Consider the following 19,938-nt stretch of genomic DNA (forward strand, 5'->3'; position numbering starts at 1 on the left):
TAGTCCATCCCACTCCCTAGACCTTGGTCACCGGGGGGAAAAATAATAAAAAATAAAAAAATCTTTGTTTAGCCTCTAATTAGTCTTTTCAGACATTCAGGGTTCTCTTGCAATAAAAGTTTAACCCTCTTCAACTTTTTCCGGAAATACTCCTTTGACTAATTGAAAAAATTCAAACAAATGCACATTCGTCCTTCATGATGAAGATGATGAGAGGAGAAAAATATATCAAACATTTATCAAAAAGAGACGCAGAAGTTTGGGGTTTTCTCTCCTAGGGTAATCTTTCCTTCATTTAGAATCTGTATAGCAATTAAATGATCAGAATTAAGTAAGATTTTAGTTATATAACATAATAACAATTAATAAACTGTTACTGAGAAGGCTTTGTGTCGTAATTACATAGGATTTAATCAGAATCAGACACAAAAAAGTCAGTACCTTACCAACCTGCTAACAATCGGATACAACTGATCCGGTCCACCATGTCTCATGGAATCAAAAAAGGAAACCTTCAGTGTCATGTGTAATGATCACGACTGGCCTTGCTGAGTTGTATTTTATCTAAGGAATTCATGTGAACGCCTATGTCAGTGCACCTCCTATTACTTTTGGTGTGAATACAAGCAAAGGTACATTTCAACCTAGTCAGCAGTTCACTGTGCTGACGTTAACCTCATTGTAGGAGTTTACAAACTCAGTAATGTATTAGAGTAATTCAACATTCTCTTTATACAATGGGACTATAGTACACCGATTGTAGTCTCTTATTATAGGTTTTCTGCACCAAGAGAATGAGAAACCCGGGAAAAACCAGGGAGTGAGCAGCCGTGCAGGGAGCCAGACAGGTAAAAAGACTTAAAAATGGTCTGAAATGGAAAGAGCTACAAAAAAATGACAGACTCAGCAGAGATCACAGCAAGGTACTCTAATTGAAAAAGGCGAAAGGAGAAAATCATTAAACAAGTCCCACTGGTGTCTCCCTTATTAGATTCCCCTGCTGGTGTCATGCCGATTAAATTCCCCCTTGTTTCCCCTAACAAACTCTAAACTCTCTGACAGTTTTCTAAAGAGAGGGATTACATAGAACTGCAAGAGCACCGTGCTCTTGTGTGGATTTGTCGGTGGGTATAATTGTAGGAAAACCTCCCATATTTTATCAAAAATGTTCACAACACTAAAAAGGCACTGTTATTGCCATGATCCTTTAAAAATCCCAAGGAGAGAATTCATTACTTTTGAAACTACAAATAAAAAGGGCTTTTTACAATGACTTTAGAGATTATCCCTGAAAGTCATGCAAAATATTGACTCCTTTAAAAGTCTCTTAATCGAACACTCTGTCTTTTTATGCATGTGTCGCTTATGCCTCTGTCTCATCATCAGCATCATAATATTTTCCAGCTGCTTTGTGAGATGAAAACATAAACTGAGCCCGAACCACCAGGAACAGCTGCAGGAATCCATATATCACAGTGCGCCTAACCCTTTATGTCGAGCCTATCACCGAGTACACTAGACCTCATTACTCTCATTAGCTTTTACAGCACTTGGCTAGTAGAGCATTTGCATTTGCAGGGAGACAAGTGGATGGACTGCTGGTACAGTTTTAGCAATACAGTCAACATGCTTTTTGAAATGCACAGCAAAATAAGGTTTGTTTATGTGGTTTGCACAGGCTAATGATGCGTAGCTCACAATATCAAAGCAAATTATGCTGCTGTGGTGAAGCACAATATTGCTGAAATCACCTATTACTGCTTGGTTTGTTTCAAATCAAATCACGGATTTTGTCATATTTTCATCGCTTTAAAGTGACCAAGATAGAAACATTAGCATTAACTTCAAAGTACTGCACCAACCAATTTGCTTAGTAGTGCAAGCTTAATTTAGATAGTTTAACTATATGTAATGCGCTGATATCATAAAATCATCAAATGCCTAAAATAACTGGAATAATTTTACTGTATTTCATGGCAACATCTCGTGTTTTTTAGGACTTATGGACACTATTCGGACACTACTCGGAACAGAAGTGTTATTAAGATATTACAGACCAAATGTCTCCCAAAAGATTACAAACAAGGAGGAAGGCAGTAGCTTAGAGATATCTATAGATAGCCTTAATATATCAGAAACCAGCTGACATTTCAGTGTTCCCACTGTATATTTACAATAACACAAAACACGCCATGCAGTAATTTCTCTACGCTGCCCTCTATGTATCCTGACAAGATGATAGCTACAGCTGTGACACATTTCACAAAGTAACGTGTCTAACCAGCACTATAGCATAAAGCACTGTCACTTTGATTGTGCATAGAGCCTTTGTCTCCCCAAAGATCTCTGAAATATATTTATGGGAGGGGTAATAAGCAGTTTTAAGTGCCACAGAGGTCTGTCTTTGCTACAGTAACGGGCAGAGCTTCAGCTACAGCGTATATGCACATGTGGGTTTTCCCTACATAAATAAGCAGTGCCCACACCACCCTCTGCTAGTGTATGTGGCTTTGAGTGTGTGTATGCATGCATGCACGCACTGCAGGCCAGAGTCCCAGAACAGCTCGACAAGCTTAATACCATTATCAAGATTTACAGCGACGCTCATGTGGGACTTATATCAAAATGGCTGGTGCAAAGCACAGACAGGGCCGATGTCCCAATTAGCGAGCCTGAGGAATGGCAGTACACGCACAAGCACACACGCACAGACAAGAGGGTCCACAATCCCTTTCTCATCTCCACGTCTCACTATCTTTCTCTCTCAGACACTTCTGCATATTCACTATCTCTTGAACGCTGTCTCACACACACATGCACAAACATACTCTGCTCCCCCTTGGGACACTGCCTCTGGCCTTTACGGCAAGAGAAGGGGGAAAAAAAAATGCTGAAATGGTGGAAATAAAGAAAGTGAAAACGAGACGGAGAATGAGCAAGCGAGAGACTGGAGCAGCATCCCAAACAGTTCAAAATTTACCAGTTACAGCTTCAAGCCACAAAGTTAACTTTGGCTACTGTGGATCTGATTTTAAGATTTAAAATCTGAAACATTAAGGCGTTCCCAGATTATGTACGAGTGCGATGCTCATGTGGGACTTATAAGTAGTAGCTTTCATACAGCGACTTATTTTCAATCCTTTGCATTTTGGATTTCATTTTAAAAGATAACAATTGACTTATCAGTGATTTAAGACGTATGTAAGTAATCTTCGACAAATAAAGTGTGTGCAAACACGCAGCATACATTGTTGGATTAGTCTCCTGAATGTGTATGTGCATGTATGTGACTGTGTATGTGTGTTTTCAGAAAACCAGGAAGAGCTTTAATGATAGACCAGAAAATGCAGACCAAGCATCTCCCTTTGTGAGTCTCAGAGAGACCAATTCAGCTACTGAACCCGAGATGTGGAAAGCGCTGAAATGTCTGAGGTGCTGCGGAGCCTCAGTTCATTATGATAAACACACCAAATACTAGATGCTCTCAGTGTCAAATCAAAATATCTTGATAATTCATTATTGAGTGCCAAAGAATTCTGTAATTCGCCTTTCAAAAGAGCTTTGGCATGGAAACAAATGACCAATTTCAATATTGAACTGTCATGAATTATTCATGGATGATTGTGGGCCTTTAGGCATTGAAATTTGAGAGCATTACCTTGTGTAATATCAAAACCTCTCGTGATAAACAGAAATGCACAGACCTCAATTAATTCTTTTGAAGCCTAAAGGATAGCACTTAAAATTAATCGCATGACAAGATTTAAGCTTCATTCAGGTACTTTTCATCAGCGCTACATGTTGTTCTGCCGTAAGCCACAACACGATACAACAGCAGTGAAAACAGCGATCCATCCCTCCACCTGCTTTCACTTATTCAATTCAGAGTTGTGGTTGGTCCCACGTGTCATAGGGTGAGAGGCGGGGTACACGCTGGACAGGTCGGCAAGCTATCGCAGGCTAACCCAGACAGGCACACACCTTTGGCCAGTTTGGAAACACCAGTTAACCCATCATGTGTGTCTCTGGATTTTGTTGCTTTTCTCTTACCATCGTCAGTCTTTTTAGTCCTAAATCCAGTCGGTGCCTTCAGTAACTATTTACATTTTATTACTTGTTTTACCCACTGCATTTTCGCATTATTCTGATCTCAGTACTGATCAAAATAATAAGAGAATTATTGTCGATATTAGTGACAAAATTGGACAATTCAATTTACATTCATTCAAATTAAAAAAAAAAAAAAGTACCAACACTTAACACAAAACTAAAATCAACAGGACACTTTGCATTGTGCTACACTGCTGTTAATTAAAACAGGAATATGTTTATTCAACTAATCTAAGTGCTCCTAGAGGCAAAATATTAAGTAGAGGGAGATACTCCTCTACTTCCCCTGCGACATTTTACATACAGTGCAGTATTCCCACTTTGGGGAAGAAAAACAGTGAGAGGATAAAATATCTTTTGTCCAGTTTTTGTCCTGAAGCATTCATTACTTCATTATTCTTTGGCCAACTGGAATGTGACTGGTGACTTCACTGCCTCTTGGCCAACTGGATGGATACACTGACGTGCTGTCGGACAACTCACGTGAGCAACTGCATTGTATTTCTTGGCCTTCGTGCACTCATTATACTGCAGTTTGTGGTGCGTTTTCAGACTGTTGAATAAGTTACTTGTGTTTCTTTGCGGTGGAGACAATTCCACATAAACTCTTTGCATATGATTCAGTCCCATTTGCTCTTAGATAATACCTAGTTATTACTAAATATGAAGTATTTCCACAGAATTTCCAACCAGCAGATGACGTTGATCTGCTTTCAGAGACAAGCTCTTCGCCCTCTGCTGTGCCTGGCGTTTTATTTTTGCTGTAATGGTCTGTTATCTGTTGCATATTTATCTTTCAACATATTAATACTCATCCAGATTACGTGATCAGCACACACAGGTGATGATATGCTTTGTATTCTATTGGCAGAGGATGCATTTCCAATATCATGTTCAGTTAATTGTGTGAAGCCAAAATGATTCATTGTACTGTCCTGTTTTGAACTCCTTACCGAGCCTCCTCTTTCCTTTCACCTACTGAGAAAAAACTAATTAGTGAAGGAAATTTAAACATTAAGTCTTCAGAAAGAAACAGTTCATCCTTCCCTTTGTCTAGGCCAACTACAAACACACACCTTAACATCCACAGCTACACTTGTCACAAAGTCACAATCACATATACAAACACTCAGAGACACAAATGCATTCCTAAAGTAGAAAACAACAATCAATGTCAGCGCGTCACAGTTCAATAAGCAGACTAAACAGTGTTGCTCAATTATTACTGTCTTGTTTAACCAACAGCACAAGAACAACACTGAGAATCAATACCCTACCACGCAACAGAGTGTGTGTTTTATAACACCGAGGAACGATGTGTGTGTGTGTGTGTTTGATCCACTCAATGGATCAGCGACAGGAAAAGGTCTTTGATGATTAAACGTCCACTTAAGCAGTCTTCGCAAATGTGGAGATGTGTGCTTGTGCATGTGTGCGTTAACGTATTCTAAAAGATTCGACAAAGGGGAGATGGTAAATCTGCCTTGATTGATTATCTATAGGCAAAATGGTTACAACATTTGGTCTACAAAGGCTGAATACAACCTGTTTATTTCCACAGATTAGAGAGTCTAAGGTTTAGAGTGCTGACCTCAGCCAGACACTGTTAAAGTTTGGAGTTTTTTCAGAACAATAAATGTTGGCTCGTTAATGCTTCTGATGCTATTGCTCTATCTTAATTAAGTGGGAAATGTCTGCATGACAGCATGAGAAACTTAACATCATTTCATATAACACGCTCTAATAAGGCCTAATTTAGGGCATCAGGTTATTCTAACTCTAGTTCTCTGATGCTCAGGTCACTACATAGTCTGCAAAACCCTGACGGCACCAGTCTGTCTGAAACTCAGCAGCATTTTGTGATCTTAACTCTGTGCTCATTAAATAATTCATCAGACACACACCCCCTCTTGAACACAAAAAGCGTTAGAACTAAAACCTTAAAAGGGCTAAATGGTAGCAGAGCATCATGAGGAAGAAACTATTTTTGGGAAGGCGGGTACATCTCATCCCCTTTAATCCTGGAACAGAAATGTCTTTCAGCTGAGAATTGAATGGCAAATATCACAGCAAAAAAAAAAAATCTAAAACCTCAAAGGTCTGTGTCCTCAGTCACTAGTGTGCTTGCTTAAAGAAAATTAAACTTAAATGAGCATCATTTTATTCATAATCACATACATAACTGCCTACTGTGGGTTCTGTGTTTTGTGAAGTGCAGGTGAAGACTTTCTGCCTGTTGAGCTGTACCATGTACTGCTTCCTGTTCAACCTAGTGAGCCAGTTCTGTAAAATACTGCAGGTAGCAGCACAAAGTCAGAAAAAGAAAATGTCAACTCAGAACAGGCAAGTTTGTCATTAGCTGCAAGTTTCAGTTCATTTCCAAACTAAAATTAAACTTTCGCGAGTTGCAAGTTGACCTGAGGCCAAAACGGCAGCCCTGTCCTCATTTTCTGACAAGACCTCAGCACTGAGCGGAGATAAACCAAAACCCTGGAGGGACCCAGAGGAGGAAGCAACACAAATAACTACAGTTACAATACAAGGATTTGGATGAGCTAGAGGGAGCCGTGGGCATTGTCTGGCTTTAGTCAGCTACTTTCTGCTTCTTTTGAAACTGTTCCTTGGGTGTGGATGACATTTCTCAGAACAGAGAAGGGGGAAAAACACTTCAAATGTTTCCACAAAGTTTTCCTTCTTCTGCCTTTTGTTCAAAGTTTAAATCTCCTCTTCCCCTAGGAAGGAAGGAAGAAAAGAAGGAAAGAAGGAAGGAAGAAAGAAAGGAGAGGAGAGGAGGGAAAAGGCTCAGACCAAAGAGGAGAAAGATGAGAGAGGGTGAGGAAGTGACAGATGCAAGACAACGTAAAAGAAGAACACGCACGGACACACGAGAGCGCTGAGGAAAAAGGAGGTTCTTTTCATGTGGTGAAATAACCCTGCTGTGACACTATGACATAAGCCTCACATTCATTCATGCACTCAGATAAAGTAACCCATATGCACGCTTTTGGCACAAATGCAACATATATAGATTACAGAACATACCATAATGCACAGTATATTTCAACAGCAGACGATGATGGTGTAACTGATGGCAATAAAACAGCAAAACTTGAAAAAAAAAAAAAAGATGCACATAGAAACAACAATAATTGTGGCATCATATAATCATGTGTGCTCCCGTGTTTTGGTTTTTACTGTGCAATTAATGCAATAACTCAGAAAAGAGCGCTTTTAAAATGCATAGCCATATTCTGAGAACAAAAATGCAAAACATTAAATCGTTTTCCAAATACATCCCCAGCCAACTCATTGAGTTACAACCAATTTGGTACAAAGATGATTAGGCTGAGAGATGAGCATTTTGTGAGGATAATGGGGATATAATGAATTGTTACAACTGTACAGGTGGCTTTTCCCGCCTTCCTCAAACTCCAACTGCCAAAATATCAGACATGGTCCAAGACAGTGATGGGAAGTAAAAAAACTGCCAGAAGCACAACTGCTACTGCATATGGAGACACAGTTTCTATCCACGCTCCTACTTTAACTGCCAAATTAACCGTTCAGAGCCTGTGAGTGTGTGTGTGTGTGTTGGCTGCCCTGCATTCACACCCCCTTGTATGCTAGTGTTGAACAGGGTAGAGACACTTGTCCCTTAGTGTACTGTGTCTGTGTCTTTCTCCTATTATTGGCGCTCTGATTTAGCCACATGTCATTGGACACTGAGCCAGTTTGTGTTCAGAAAAACCGTTACTGCACAACTACACCAGCTGTGCCTCGGGGATGAGATGATGATGGCAACCGAAAAAGAAAAAGAGCAAAGAAAAAAGAAAAAGCAGAAATATGCCTGAGGTGACTGGATGGGACTATCTCAAATCAAATTTGTTGGATCGCAGTCTTTGATTTGAAACACCTGTCTCGCATTGTGGCCTTTTAATAGTCTTCATAAAATCGTGGCTTCTGCTCATATGAGCCAGTTCTCCAAAGAGTCCATTCTACTATCACTGTGAAAAGAGAGCTAATCTGTGCCTTTGTTGCAAGCTCAGAATGAAACAAAGACTGTGTGGGCCCCCCCCCCCAAACTTCATGAAGACTCTAAAGCCACAGTAACAATCTGCCACGCATGAAAAATAAACAGCTCCTTGACCTAAAATGTCCAAATATAAAAGCAAAGAACTGGAGCTGGTAAGTGGTGAAAAAGGAAAAAAAGATAGCAATTATAAAATCAAGAGCCTACTGAAAAGATGTGCAGCTCAAAACAATACTTTTAATTTTAATAGAAACCTTTATCGTGGCTGTTGGATCCTTTTATGATTAATCAGTAGTCATTCATTAAATCCACAAACTTTTTTATTCTATTTCTTTTATAGATTTGTGGATAAAAGTAGTTCTGAAGAACTAGAGTTCAGACTGAGTTATTTACTATAGAAAGGCAACTTTCTATAGTAAACGTCAGTGTTATTTAATACTGAAATAATTGACTGATGTTCAATTTGTTTTTGACTTTTTTCCATGCGGAGCTATTTTAGCTTTTCTCAACTAAAGCATGCGTAGGTGGCTGCGACCGTGTACAATTACATCTAGATTACATCAGCTGTCAGATGACGGCAGAGAGCCCCAGTGTTCATCCTACTTGACGCAGATCACAGATAATGATGCGACACTGCACTGTTTCATGACCAAATGTTCCCCACCTTTAATTAAAACGTATGTTTTGATTATTTTTAAGCATCTAAAATGACAATTAAAAAATAAAACACTGAATCTTTGACTAAAACAATAAAACATTGACTTTTTAAATGTTGTCCAGTTTCAGAAATATACAGTGCAGTATCTCCAAAAAGCCTGTCAAAATTAGTTAAATATTAATATTTAGTCAGGACCAGAATTGTGTTATATCATCACTTTGAGTTGCCAGTTTTGTGTCCTCATATTAGAACTGAAATTTCAAGACAGTAAGTGACAGCACAATGTGTGTCTTAAGGGTATTTTTCAGAAATTGTATCATAGAACTACAGAAATACTTGAGGATAAAATTATGAAATGCCATCAAGTAAAGTGCATACGATATTAAGCACAGGGTGTGGGCATAAAATTGAGAGAATGAGACATTTCAAGGTCAACCCAAGGAGAGGATTGTTGTGTTGTTAATAAAAATCACTAAATCTTGTAATGGACCCCAGCAAGCCTGAGAGTTAAAAAAAAACAAGTAGACAAGCATCAAGTTATGACACATACACACATGCATGAACACATACACTCAAAGCCTGTGTGGGAAGAAATCAATGAAAACAAAGCATTGCTGAAATGTGCTATAAACAACAGCAAAAAGCAAGTCAGTAGGTCTTTACTTTTATAGCTGCACTGCTGAGTCACAATGTGAAGCACCCACAATAAAAACCAACTGAGGTTGCTGAGACACTGTACGAGACACCATCTTTAATCTCTCAGTCATTCAAAACAACTAAAGCCGTCACCCATTGACCTCATCAGCACCCCACTTAATTTTAAGCCTCTTTGGAAAGAGCCTTTCCTAAAAAGTAATATCTGATTATCTCCGCCAGCTGCTGACTCAATGGCTGGCAGCAAACGGTTGACCCTTGAATCTTTTTTTTAAGCTTTTTAAGCATAAAGGCTATTGGTGCGATAAGTAAAAGTGAAAAAATAAACAGAAATAACTTTGATAAAGTCAACAAATTTAAAATTCTACTCTTCATTCGGAAAGGTGAGTTTGCTAAGCTAGAGTCGTGATTTGTCAGAAGTATTTTTGAGTAGTGTTGTGTTTGAATGCCTTCCTTCACAGGCCCATCTATTTCTTAAAGTAACTTTTTTTGTTGGGTTTTTAAACTTTTGATATATTTTTAATCTATTTTTAAAGTAAAAGAAAAGCCACTTTTTGACTAGCACGCCTGTACCCGTTTGTCCTTTGCTGGTTCCATTGCAGACTGGTTAACAAAAAACTATATTTACTGTTGCAGGGTAACAGAATTTTGTTTGACTGTTAGCTGTTCAGTTTTAACATTGCGAAATAAAAGGCACACAAAGATGGAATATTTTAGACCAGCACTGTAAGCCACCCACTTATGTCCTTTGAAGTGTTGCCTTACTTTAGCATAACTTTCAGTTACATTTTTCCTCATTATCTGAGACGTTGCTTGATCTTGCTCTAGTTTTCCTGCTCTAGATGTTCTTTAGACTACCTGAGTAGGTTACATCTTAATTTCTGATATCTTTAGCCTGCACATAAAGCTAGTGAATCACTGACTGGTCTAAACTGCAGCTAATTTTGATACAAATCAGTGCTGCCTTTTCTGTTTGGAGCCAGGAACAACCAAGGATTGTTGCTTTTCAGACTCCCATCTTCCTCAGACCAAATCAAACATTAGCTCACTAGAAACATTAATCAGTGACAATCTACAAATAGACTGGTGAATAGGGTACTTTAACTACATGGTAACTGGTAGTCTTGTATAATCAAGTGAAAACATTAACTTTTTAAACACTGCACGAATACATGTCTCCAATTCAGAAGCTCCAAGTCCAAGATGTGGTTAGTCTAGGAGCCATGAGGAGATGCAACTGACAGCTGTCAATCAACAGTCACGTGAAAGACATCAAAGCTTTTATCCTTTATTAAATAATTTTCATAACTACACAAATTTACCTATAAACAAACAAACAAACAAACAAAAAAGTCAACTGACTCCATATTTGATTAAATACAAATGACCTAATACACTGTAGAACAAATGAGGCTATTTTTGTTCATCTTTAACGGCCTCAGCTGTGAGTTAGGCTTTCCAAACTATTCATATGAGACATAAGGCCTTTCTTTGTGTTGCTTTAAAAACAGCTAAAGTGCAACGCACTGTTCTAGGATATTTGTCATCAGACTTGAATGTTTCAGTATATTTTGGCACTAGACTTTATTTCCACATTGGCTACAGCCCCAAGTGGCAGCTGCCGCTCCAGTCATAACCTCAAAACAAGCCAAGTAACGCAGACTTCATAGAGTGACCTTCAACTTTTAGTGTTTTGTTTAATCAAATTACGTTTCTCTCAGAGAACTGTCAGAAAGGTGATCCCTTCTATCGCCTCCCCCCCCCCCTCGATCCCTAGCCCGTCTCACTCTTCTATGATCACCTTTTTCCCTGATGAACAAAAGATTTCACAAAGCAAGACTTTCTTTTTTTTCCACAATGTAAAGTCATTATTCTCTCTCCTTTGTCTCCACTCTCCACCTACAAGTACCTTCCTACCTGTGTTCCTCTGGGGGAGGTGTTGGTGGGGAAAAAAATGCTGTGTGCATGGATAATTCTGGAATATAACAATGTGATATTTCATCTGCACGCGCACACAAACACACTCGCCGGACACAGAAAACGTGCCTTGTCAGCGAAGTACTGCCCATATTCATTAGCCACTTAGAATGCTGTGTTCAAATGAATCAAAGTAAACTGCTTACACGTAATCTTGTCACCCGCAGAGTAAAATATACCACGTCTGTTATTACATTGGTGTGGAGCCAAAATGAGTCAATGGCCTTGCAGTACCATATGGGTGTCTAGTGTACAGAGTATATTTGTGTGTGTACAAGTTTCTACCTACTGCAATAAATGCTAACAGAATAAGCTGCTGTCATTTGTGCACATTATTATCTGTGCATGTGTGTTATGTATTTGTTTTTCATAAGCCTACAAGGGGAATAACACAGTGAATTACATCATATCTATAGCGAGCAATGGCCGACCAAAAGTGGTGGTTTTTGGGGGGGTTTTACAACACACACTAAATCCTTTTTTCTTTTTTTCACTGCATCCTACTGAATTACAATGTACGCTTTCAAGAAAGGCTTCTATGCGCGTTTGTTTGTGTACACGGATATGTGCAAAATGCAAGCGTAAGCCTAGGAGGTAAAAATTTGCAGTGGCGATTATAGTAATTATGGTTTCAGGTTTTTTGGATATTCCTTTAGATGGACCACTAGATTACCAGGCAGTTTTGGCAAAGAAAGAGGGAGAGTGGGGAAAAGAAAAGAGTTACTGTTGGGGAAGGGGTGGACTGAGGGAACAAGGGAGAGAAGAAAACTTTCAGAAGACAGGGAGAAGGAGAGCAAGAAAGAAGGAGAGAGAGCAACAAAAAGGGAGAAGAGAGAATGTAGTGGCGAAAGATAGGAAGACGAGAGAGACTAATCCTTCAGGCAGCTTCCAAACACTACTCAGCCTGCTCACTCGCTCCCTCCTCCTCCCTGTTCTCCTCCCCCCATCTCGCTCTCCGCTCTCGACCAAGAGTTGAATGGACTTTTACAGTGCAGCTTTGTTTCCGTCAAAAAGGAGCATGAATGTCAAATTCTCAAAAAAGAAAAGAAAGAAAGAAATAAAGAGAACACCTTCTTATGCTGTTCCTTCACTTCCCTTCTCTAATCCAACACACTCTCTTTCATCGTGTCTCCATTTCCCTGTGTTTCCCTATGTTTGTCCTTTCTTCTCTGCTCCCTCACTCTCACGCTCTCAGTATAGGACAAAGCTCATAACAAGCTTTCAGCAGAGACAAAAAGGACCCGGGACCCAGCCTCGTGGACCCCCTGTCGCGGCATGTCGTCTTTTCTCAATGGCAGCTTAATTACATATTCATGGCAACACAAATAAGACACTCTTGCTCCAACACACAAACACGCCACTCGGCCAAAACACCCAACATCCATCTGCTGGTCGTGTGTCTGCCCTCGAGAAACTGTTCTTCCAAAAGAGAGCAACACATATGTGGAAGTGTCTCGCCTCATATTCGCCTGTTTGAAGTAGGGACACTTGTGTAATGCAGCCACACAAAAGTTTAAGCGCTGCAAACATCTGTGATATTGTTCAAAATAATAATAATAATAAGATACACACATTTTAAATGTGCAGCCTGTCTTTAATATGTGCACCAAGCAAGCAAAAAATAAAAAATAAAATCTGGAGACGGAGCAGACTGTAGCTTTGGCATGAATCCAAACAAAGTGTCAAAGACAGACACAGGAGGGGGCGAGGGATTAAGCTGAAGAGGCAGAAGTTGTTGGGTCCAGCCCCCCCACAGGAAGATGAAACAAAGGTGTCCTATAATCGCTTGTCTCCAATAAGTGAAGCTTGCTGCTTGTTGTTTCTGAAGCAAATAAACCAACCCGTGCTATTTACTGGAGGTTTTACAGTATCAAATAAAAAGAATATATAGACCATGAAAAGCCTCGGCTGGCGGCTGCAGACACAGGCAAGGCCTTAAAACAAAGAGATTCAGGGTGAGATTTCAATGAAGAGCAGCTGGCATAGTGTGGAGCTCCATTTCTCTACCTGTCTCGTTCCTTCCTTTCAATTCCATTTATCTGTACTGGACCCGTAGGAGAAGGCGTTTGTGTGTGTGTGTGTGTGTGTGTGTGTGTGTGTGTGTGTGTGTGTGTGTGTGTGTGTGTGTCTCAATGTGTAGGCAAACTCTCTCTCCCTCTCTCTGCCAGATAGATGAGTTTCTGTGACCACACACACACAAAAAATACAAAATGTCCTGCTGCTTGTGGGCCCCGTTCGGAAGCACAACAATATGTCCAGTGTTTTGGCTACACTCTAATTAAACAGCATAAATCTAAGTAGAGAAAGACGCTGAGTGGTGAGAGACGGCAGCAGCAGGGGAACAAAATAATAAAAAATGACAAAGATTTACAAGGCAAACAGCATGTCAGAGGTAGCAGATGGGAAAGAAGAAAAACAGGACAGAGAATAGGAGAAATGGGGACATATGACAAGAGGGAAGAGCCGAGACATGGACAACAGCACAAAAATCTGTGGCCCGGCACTGAGTGGCAGGGATTCACCAAGTCCAACTGTTTACTACTGGGATCAGAAATGCAGAGTTTCATAAGCAGCAACTTAATCACAAATGACCTTTTTTTAGCCTTAGAAAACAAATTCTATTGGATGTTTCTTTACAAAAGGTCATTCGCTTTTTTGTTGTTTTTTTACAACTCAACCCGATCTGCCCATGTGCAGCTAATTTTCATACCGTTTCTGAATGCATTTTTTCCCTTGCTGGTGGAGCATAATTAACAAATTTTAAAGATAAAACAGTCAAACAGGGTTATCATTTTCCTGAGTGCAGGATTCCATGGGACCAACGGGAACTATATAGTAGGCCATTGATTGAGAACAAACGGCGTTTTCTCAGTACAACCACCCTACACACAGAGACACGCACACGGGCACAGACGCAGCTAACAAAAACAAAAAGCCTGGAAATGAGAGCACCAAATGAGGCCTTAGGTTTCTCAGACCATGAAAAATTCATAATTCCAGATCTTTACATGAAACTCTAGAAGGAATTAGGCCTAACAGCGGGAGACGCTGGGAATCGGTTTCAGAATATTTTGCTTTCTCTTTTTCATCTTTTCTCTAGCTCAGGCTCTCTCTCTCTCTCTAGTAAACATGCACGTTCACACAGACACAAATGCACACAGCAGAACACAAGCGCGCACACACAGGGATGCATTCTTATGTTCCATCCTGGGTTTTCCCCTGCGGAGAGTAAGATACTAAATGGTGCAAGTGGTGTCTGGCGTGACGCAGTTTGTCGACACAGCCTTTTGAAAACCGCACTTCTTCAGAAAGAAGGATTTCTTGTCTTCTTTCCTCAAAGAAAAACACGCCTGCAAAGTTCTCTGCTGCTACACAAACAACTCGAGTTCGGGCTCTTGATTCTCGAAATAGGTTGAGCTGTAATTGCTATGTGTTGATGTACTGAAGGTGGACGGCATTTTCACAGTGCAACATAAAATGTACTCAGTGAATAGATGAGCAGCCATGGCCCACAGGCAAGCAGGGAAAAAAAGGTGAGTAAAATCCATTCAGCAACTAACAGAAGACACTGACTGAAAGGATAGAGATAGAGAAAAGGTGGGTGGTAAAAAAAAAAGTCTCATCACTGGTCACACTTAAAGAGAGAGTCTATGAAACACACGGATGAGTAAGCAAGGATAAGATTTTTTTTTTTTTTTTTTTAAAGAAAAAGGCAGAGAGAGCAAGGGAAATCTGCCATCACTAGGCTACTGCTAGCAGCAGGAGGGTCTTCGATACAAAACAACCCCAGACACAGTCAAAGACTTCCTTTCACACACTCCCATGAACGCCTGTCCGCGCACACAAGCCATGCACATAGAGTATGCTCACACACACAACACACACAGAAAGCAAACAGAATGCTGCACTGTCTGAGTGAAAAAAAAATCTTTCTGTGTGTGTGTGTGTGTGTGTGTGTGTGTGTGTGTGTGTGTGTGTGTGTGTGTGCATATGGCAGTAAGTGTGACAGTCAGTGAGCTTGTCCAGTCCTAGTGGAGTGATCAAAGCTAGTACAAACCACCCAGAGAGATCTCCCTTCCTCATCCATTCATCCTTTCGCTTTCTCACTTTATCTCCCTCCATCTCTCTCTCACACCCTCTGATGCAGAAACGCCATCATATTTACCACGCAGAATCTGCTCAACCAATTGCACAGCGCTGGCTTGAGCAGCACAGCCAATCAAAGTGGCCTATTTAGTTCCAATAATTCCCAGCTGCCCCCCTACAAGCACTGAACCCTGGATGGCGGCACTACACCATAGGACAGGGACATAGCATAATGGGAGACAGCATGGGAGCCCTGGCAATATTATAATGCCGAATGTGCACACACACATGCAATGAAACGCCACATGAGCTCGGAACTCTATGACAGTGCCAAGTTCTCACAAACGCGCAAACACACACACACTCCACAGGAGTTCTCTGAAACCGTCCCCAACCTGCCAAGTTTATGAATGCACACAGCTCACAGGAGTCGTGTAAGCCCAACTTTACAGTTCTGTACCAACGCATTCACATACATATGCAACTACACACCAACAGTTCTCTGTAGCTATAGAGCACAGCTTTAAACGAAGTGAGAAAGCATCCTGAAATAGATCCGAATGTTCAGTTTAAAGAAACGTGTAAGCTGTAACACAACAAGCTGCCACACAAATGCACGAAAAGTTGAATTGTAGAACCTAGCTACACAGCACCTGAGTCATCGTGGGTTTTTTTTAAAAGTGGACTTCTGAGACTTTGTGCAGCAATCTTGACATCCATTCATTCCAGATCAAAATGTAAGGGGGCTTAGCTAATGGCTTTAAAAGGCACAACTACTTGCACTCAAGCTGGCATGAGAGGATTTCAACTAACACTCTCCTCTGATTGTACTGTATGTGCACATGTCAGTGTGTGCACAAGCGCCTTTGTGTATGAGAGACTTCTCCACAGCCCAATACACTTTCTACCGTGCTGCACAGCTAGGAGAGACGTCTGCAGGCCAGATTAAATGACTGAGAGCTAAAAAATGAATGAATAAATCAAAGGTTCATAATTAAAAGCTTAAGGGAGAACTAAATGTGAAGTAAAATAACTTGGCTTGAACCCTTTGTGTGAAATAAGTGTACTCAAAATGGATTTAAAAAAAAGAAAAAAACAAAACAAAACAGCTTCCCTCTATTTGAGAAACCTTTGTGATTCATTACGATCAGATTTGAATCAAAAGCAGCGCCAGCATCATTCCCACAAACACCATCATCCTGAACATCGTTAGTCATGACTTCAAAAACAAACTCTGCTATTAAACTCGCCAAAAACCACATATTCCACTGTGGAGTACAAACTAGAGGCCAACAGCTGGCCCTAAGACATTCAATGATGCATGAGCTGCAATGGACGGAAGAACTGGATGTATTTTCGTGTTCCATGTACACGGAACGATGTTTGGGATTTGAAGGAGGTTCTCTCCCACTGATCCACAGACAGGATCAGCTAGGTACACAAAGACACCCCCCCCCCCCTTCAGTTAAGTTGTGTTTGTGTGTTTTACCCCATTCAATAGAACAGCTAATGAAGTGACTCCTCTCACACAAGGAAACGACTTCAGAGACACGAGCCAAGTTGGTTGTGAACAGTGACAGAAAAGACACACACATAACAGCTACGCCAAATGGATGCGGAAGAGGAGAAGCAGAGGATTCAAAAGATTTTTTTTCTTTTAAATGAGGGCAGAATGCGAGAAAAACGACACTTTTCAGGACTGTGAAAATATACAAGTTTCTTCTCCCTTAAAACGCATCAACAGTTTAAGCTTCCAATTATCAGATTTTACAATGAAAGTTAAATTGAGCCGCGTATTGGCACCGATGTGCAATTTATCAAAGGTTGGTGAAACCCTGCTCAAATCGTGTCCCCTAAATTGAAATGTATCGATTTAACAGTAAACCAATGGAGAACGGTTATAATGAATGTTAGCGGCAGTTACTGAAAAGCTGTTCCCCAGGGCAATGAGAGAAAGGTGGCAGCAACATCATGTCCAATTACTACCCAGATTCGGCACAAAAACCTGAGGCTAATCTGTAATGTCAATACTAATGTATGCACTACATCCTTGTGTAGCATATGACAGTTACTCTAGGGAATACTCTAGAAGTTTTTCAAGTGGAATTATTAGTTTTATGGCAGAGGCTGAAGCTTTGCGTGAATTCTTTATAAGAAACTATAGGGTCATAGCTAAATACAAGACAAACATCGAGCAAGAGTGGCTTTAAGAAGGTCAGCTTTTAAAAAGGTGGTGGTGAATAAAGCTGTGTCGTAAAACAGCACCGGGGCTGGGCATTAATTCTTTTGGAGGAACATTAACAGGGCACAAGTTCTCCCTGAGAAGGTCAATAAGAATAAGAAAGCTGGAAAGATGCGTCTGGTTTCAGCATTTTCACGAATCCCACATGGTTCATGATAAATAAAAAAAAAAAAATCCTATCCAGGAGAGCATCCGGTTAAAAGTTGGGCTGCTTGCAGTGTATGACCCGCGACATTCCCCACAAACACCGGCCATAGTGGGTGGTTGCTTCTCACTCTTCAGAAATATCACTTTAATATCCCCGTTATGCTTCACTAGGGCGTATAGTAAGTAACGGCTCTAATACTCAGCACCGAAACATCTTTACATTATGTGTTTGCGCTATCTTGGATTCTGCTTAATCCTGCTGGGCTGTATTACAGTCCTCACTTTCAGCCCATTCCTTCTGCCTCCTTCCGATTGCGTTATGAGATCCATAAGACTGTAATTGCCTTTAACCTTCTGGCGGCGCAGTGTTCGTGACTTCTGATCGGTCTTTCAATCGGAGCAATGGACCTTCGTTAATTTTAACGAAGTACTGCGCAATTAATGCACTAGTCGCCCAATCAGAGATTCTCCAGCCCTGCCTGCCCTTCACGGTGTTTTCACATTAATGTAACTGCATCTGCGCATAGTTAATTTGTCCGCTCAGAACTGACACAGAACTGGCAGAAAATCCCCGCAATATTCTGTTCTGCCCGCGAGGTCCCACGATACTGCTCGCGAGTTTTGCAATTATATTCCTATTTATCTGGTTCTCAATAGTGGGTCAAGTGCACGTTTCTCTGTGTATTAAGTCTAATTTTAAGTCGTTTTTCTACACAGCAGGCTATCGTTTTCGGTCTTCCCGGATTAATTAGCCTATTAGTCGTATTTCCCTGGGAAGAAAAAAAAAGTGGGCTGTGAGTTTAGCTGCTTTTCAGCACACTTCAAGCGGCCAAGAAAATGCGCATACACAGTTTACACATTAAGATGCTGACCATATACTAAGCTAGTCTTCTACTCTAAGTCAATTTAAATGGAAATATGGCCAAAAAAAAAGTATATCTCCTTGTTGAGGGGATACTTCTCTGGGTCTACTAATTGACATGCCGCCCATACCACTTAAACGCACCTCGGCAGTGAAGGAGAAGGCCCATCACTTTCAAACGTGCAAGGTGTAATTAAAGCGCTTGACAGAAGACGCGCTCTCACGCCTTACCTTGAGCGACTCCTGCGTGTATTAGCACCAGGACAATCAGGATCCTCGGCGTGGCGCTCATTCTCACCAGGCTGGAGCTCCCGAGTACTATTCCACTTCTCTGTCCACTTTTACCCATTACAGGCAACGCGTAATACACATAAACTCCTCCGTCCACGGTGGGTGAAACGAGAACCCACCCCCCCCAACACGTCCTCCACAACAGGATCTGCTGGTTGATCAAACGTGTCCAAGACCAAAGCGGCTGGTGTGTAACTTCTAGTCCCGATGTCTAAGTCCGTCTCAAAAGGCGCGGGGCGAGCTGTGATAGCAGAGGTGGAAACAGCCACGGGCTCCCTTCACTCGTGTCAGCGGCACTGCTGCCTTGCCACTAAGCTCTCTCCGTGCGTTCTCTCCTTCTCCACCGTCTCTGTTTACGCAGAGAGAAATGCCACCGCCCTCTGGCTACCATGCGAGACCATGTTTCTCCCTCTCTTCTCTTCTTTGCTCCCCTTTCCCTGTCTTTCGTGAACGTACACACGAAAATACGAAATGCAGATAAAATCTCAGCTCACGCGTTTCACTTTTAATGACACGTCTGAACAGCGTTGTGCTCGTGGCAGGTGCGTACTTTCACTCTAAAGACGGTGAACAGACTTTAAAGAACCTTGTATTTCCTCCTAGATGCTAAAATTTAGGAGAGAGGGAGTAGTTTAACTTTTTTTTTTTACTTTCTGGGATTTTTTTTTATTGACCATCTATTGATTGCACGTGTACGAGTTTGTGCGCCTTCAAAATCTGTCAGTGTGGAGCAAAGCAAGGATAGGGTTTCTCGAGAGCTTAGTTTACCGACTAATGCCTGCCCCCTGACGGCCACGTCCGTTGGACCTGCATGAAGACATATCAGTGAGAGGTATAATTCAACAACAGCTTCTTTTATTGCTATTGGGTTAAACAGAATA

General features: G+C 41.0%; 1 protein-coding gene across 1 annotated transcript in view; it reads right to left on the bottom strand.

Annotated features, from left to right (window-relative positions):
- The window catches only part of LOC102212007 (netrin receptor UNC5C-like), a 180,561-nt gene extending 160,955 nt beyond the window's left edge, over positions 1 to 19,606 (bottom strand). Inside the window, exon 1 of the mRNA XM_005722072.1 lies at positions 18,998 to 19,606. Within this exon, the coding sequence (XP_005722129.1) occupies positions 18,998 to 19,115 (118 nt within the window). The 5' untranslated portion in view covers positions 19,116 to 19,606. The remainder of the gene's footprint in view (positions 1 to 18,997) is intronic.
- Between the last annotated feature and the right edge of the window lie 332 nt (positions 19,607 to 19,938).

Source organism: Pundamilia nyererei, unplaced genomic scaffold (assembly GCF_000239375.1).
Source record: "Pundamilia nyererei isolate P.nyererei 1_Seehausen unplaced genomic scaffold, PunNye1.0 scaffold00006, whole genome shotgun sequence".
NCBI lineage: Eukaryota > Metazoa > Chordata > Actinopteri > Cichliformes > Cichlidae > Pundamilia > Pundamilia nyererei.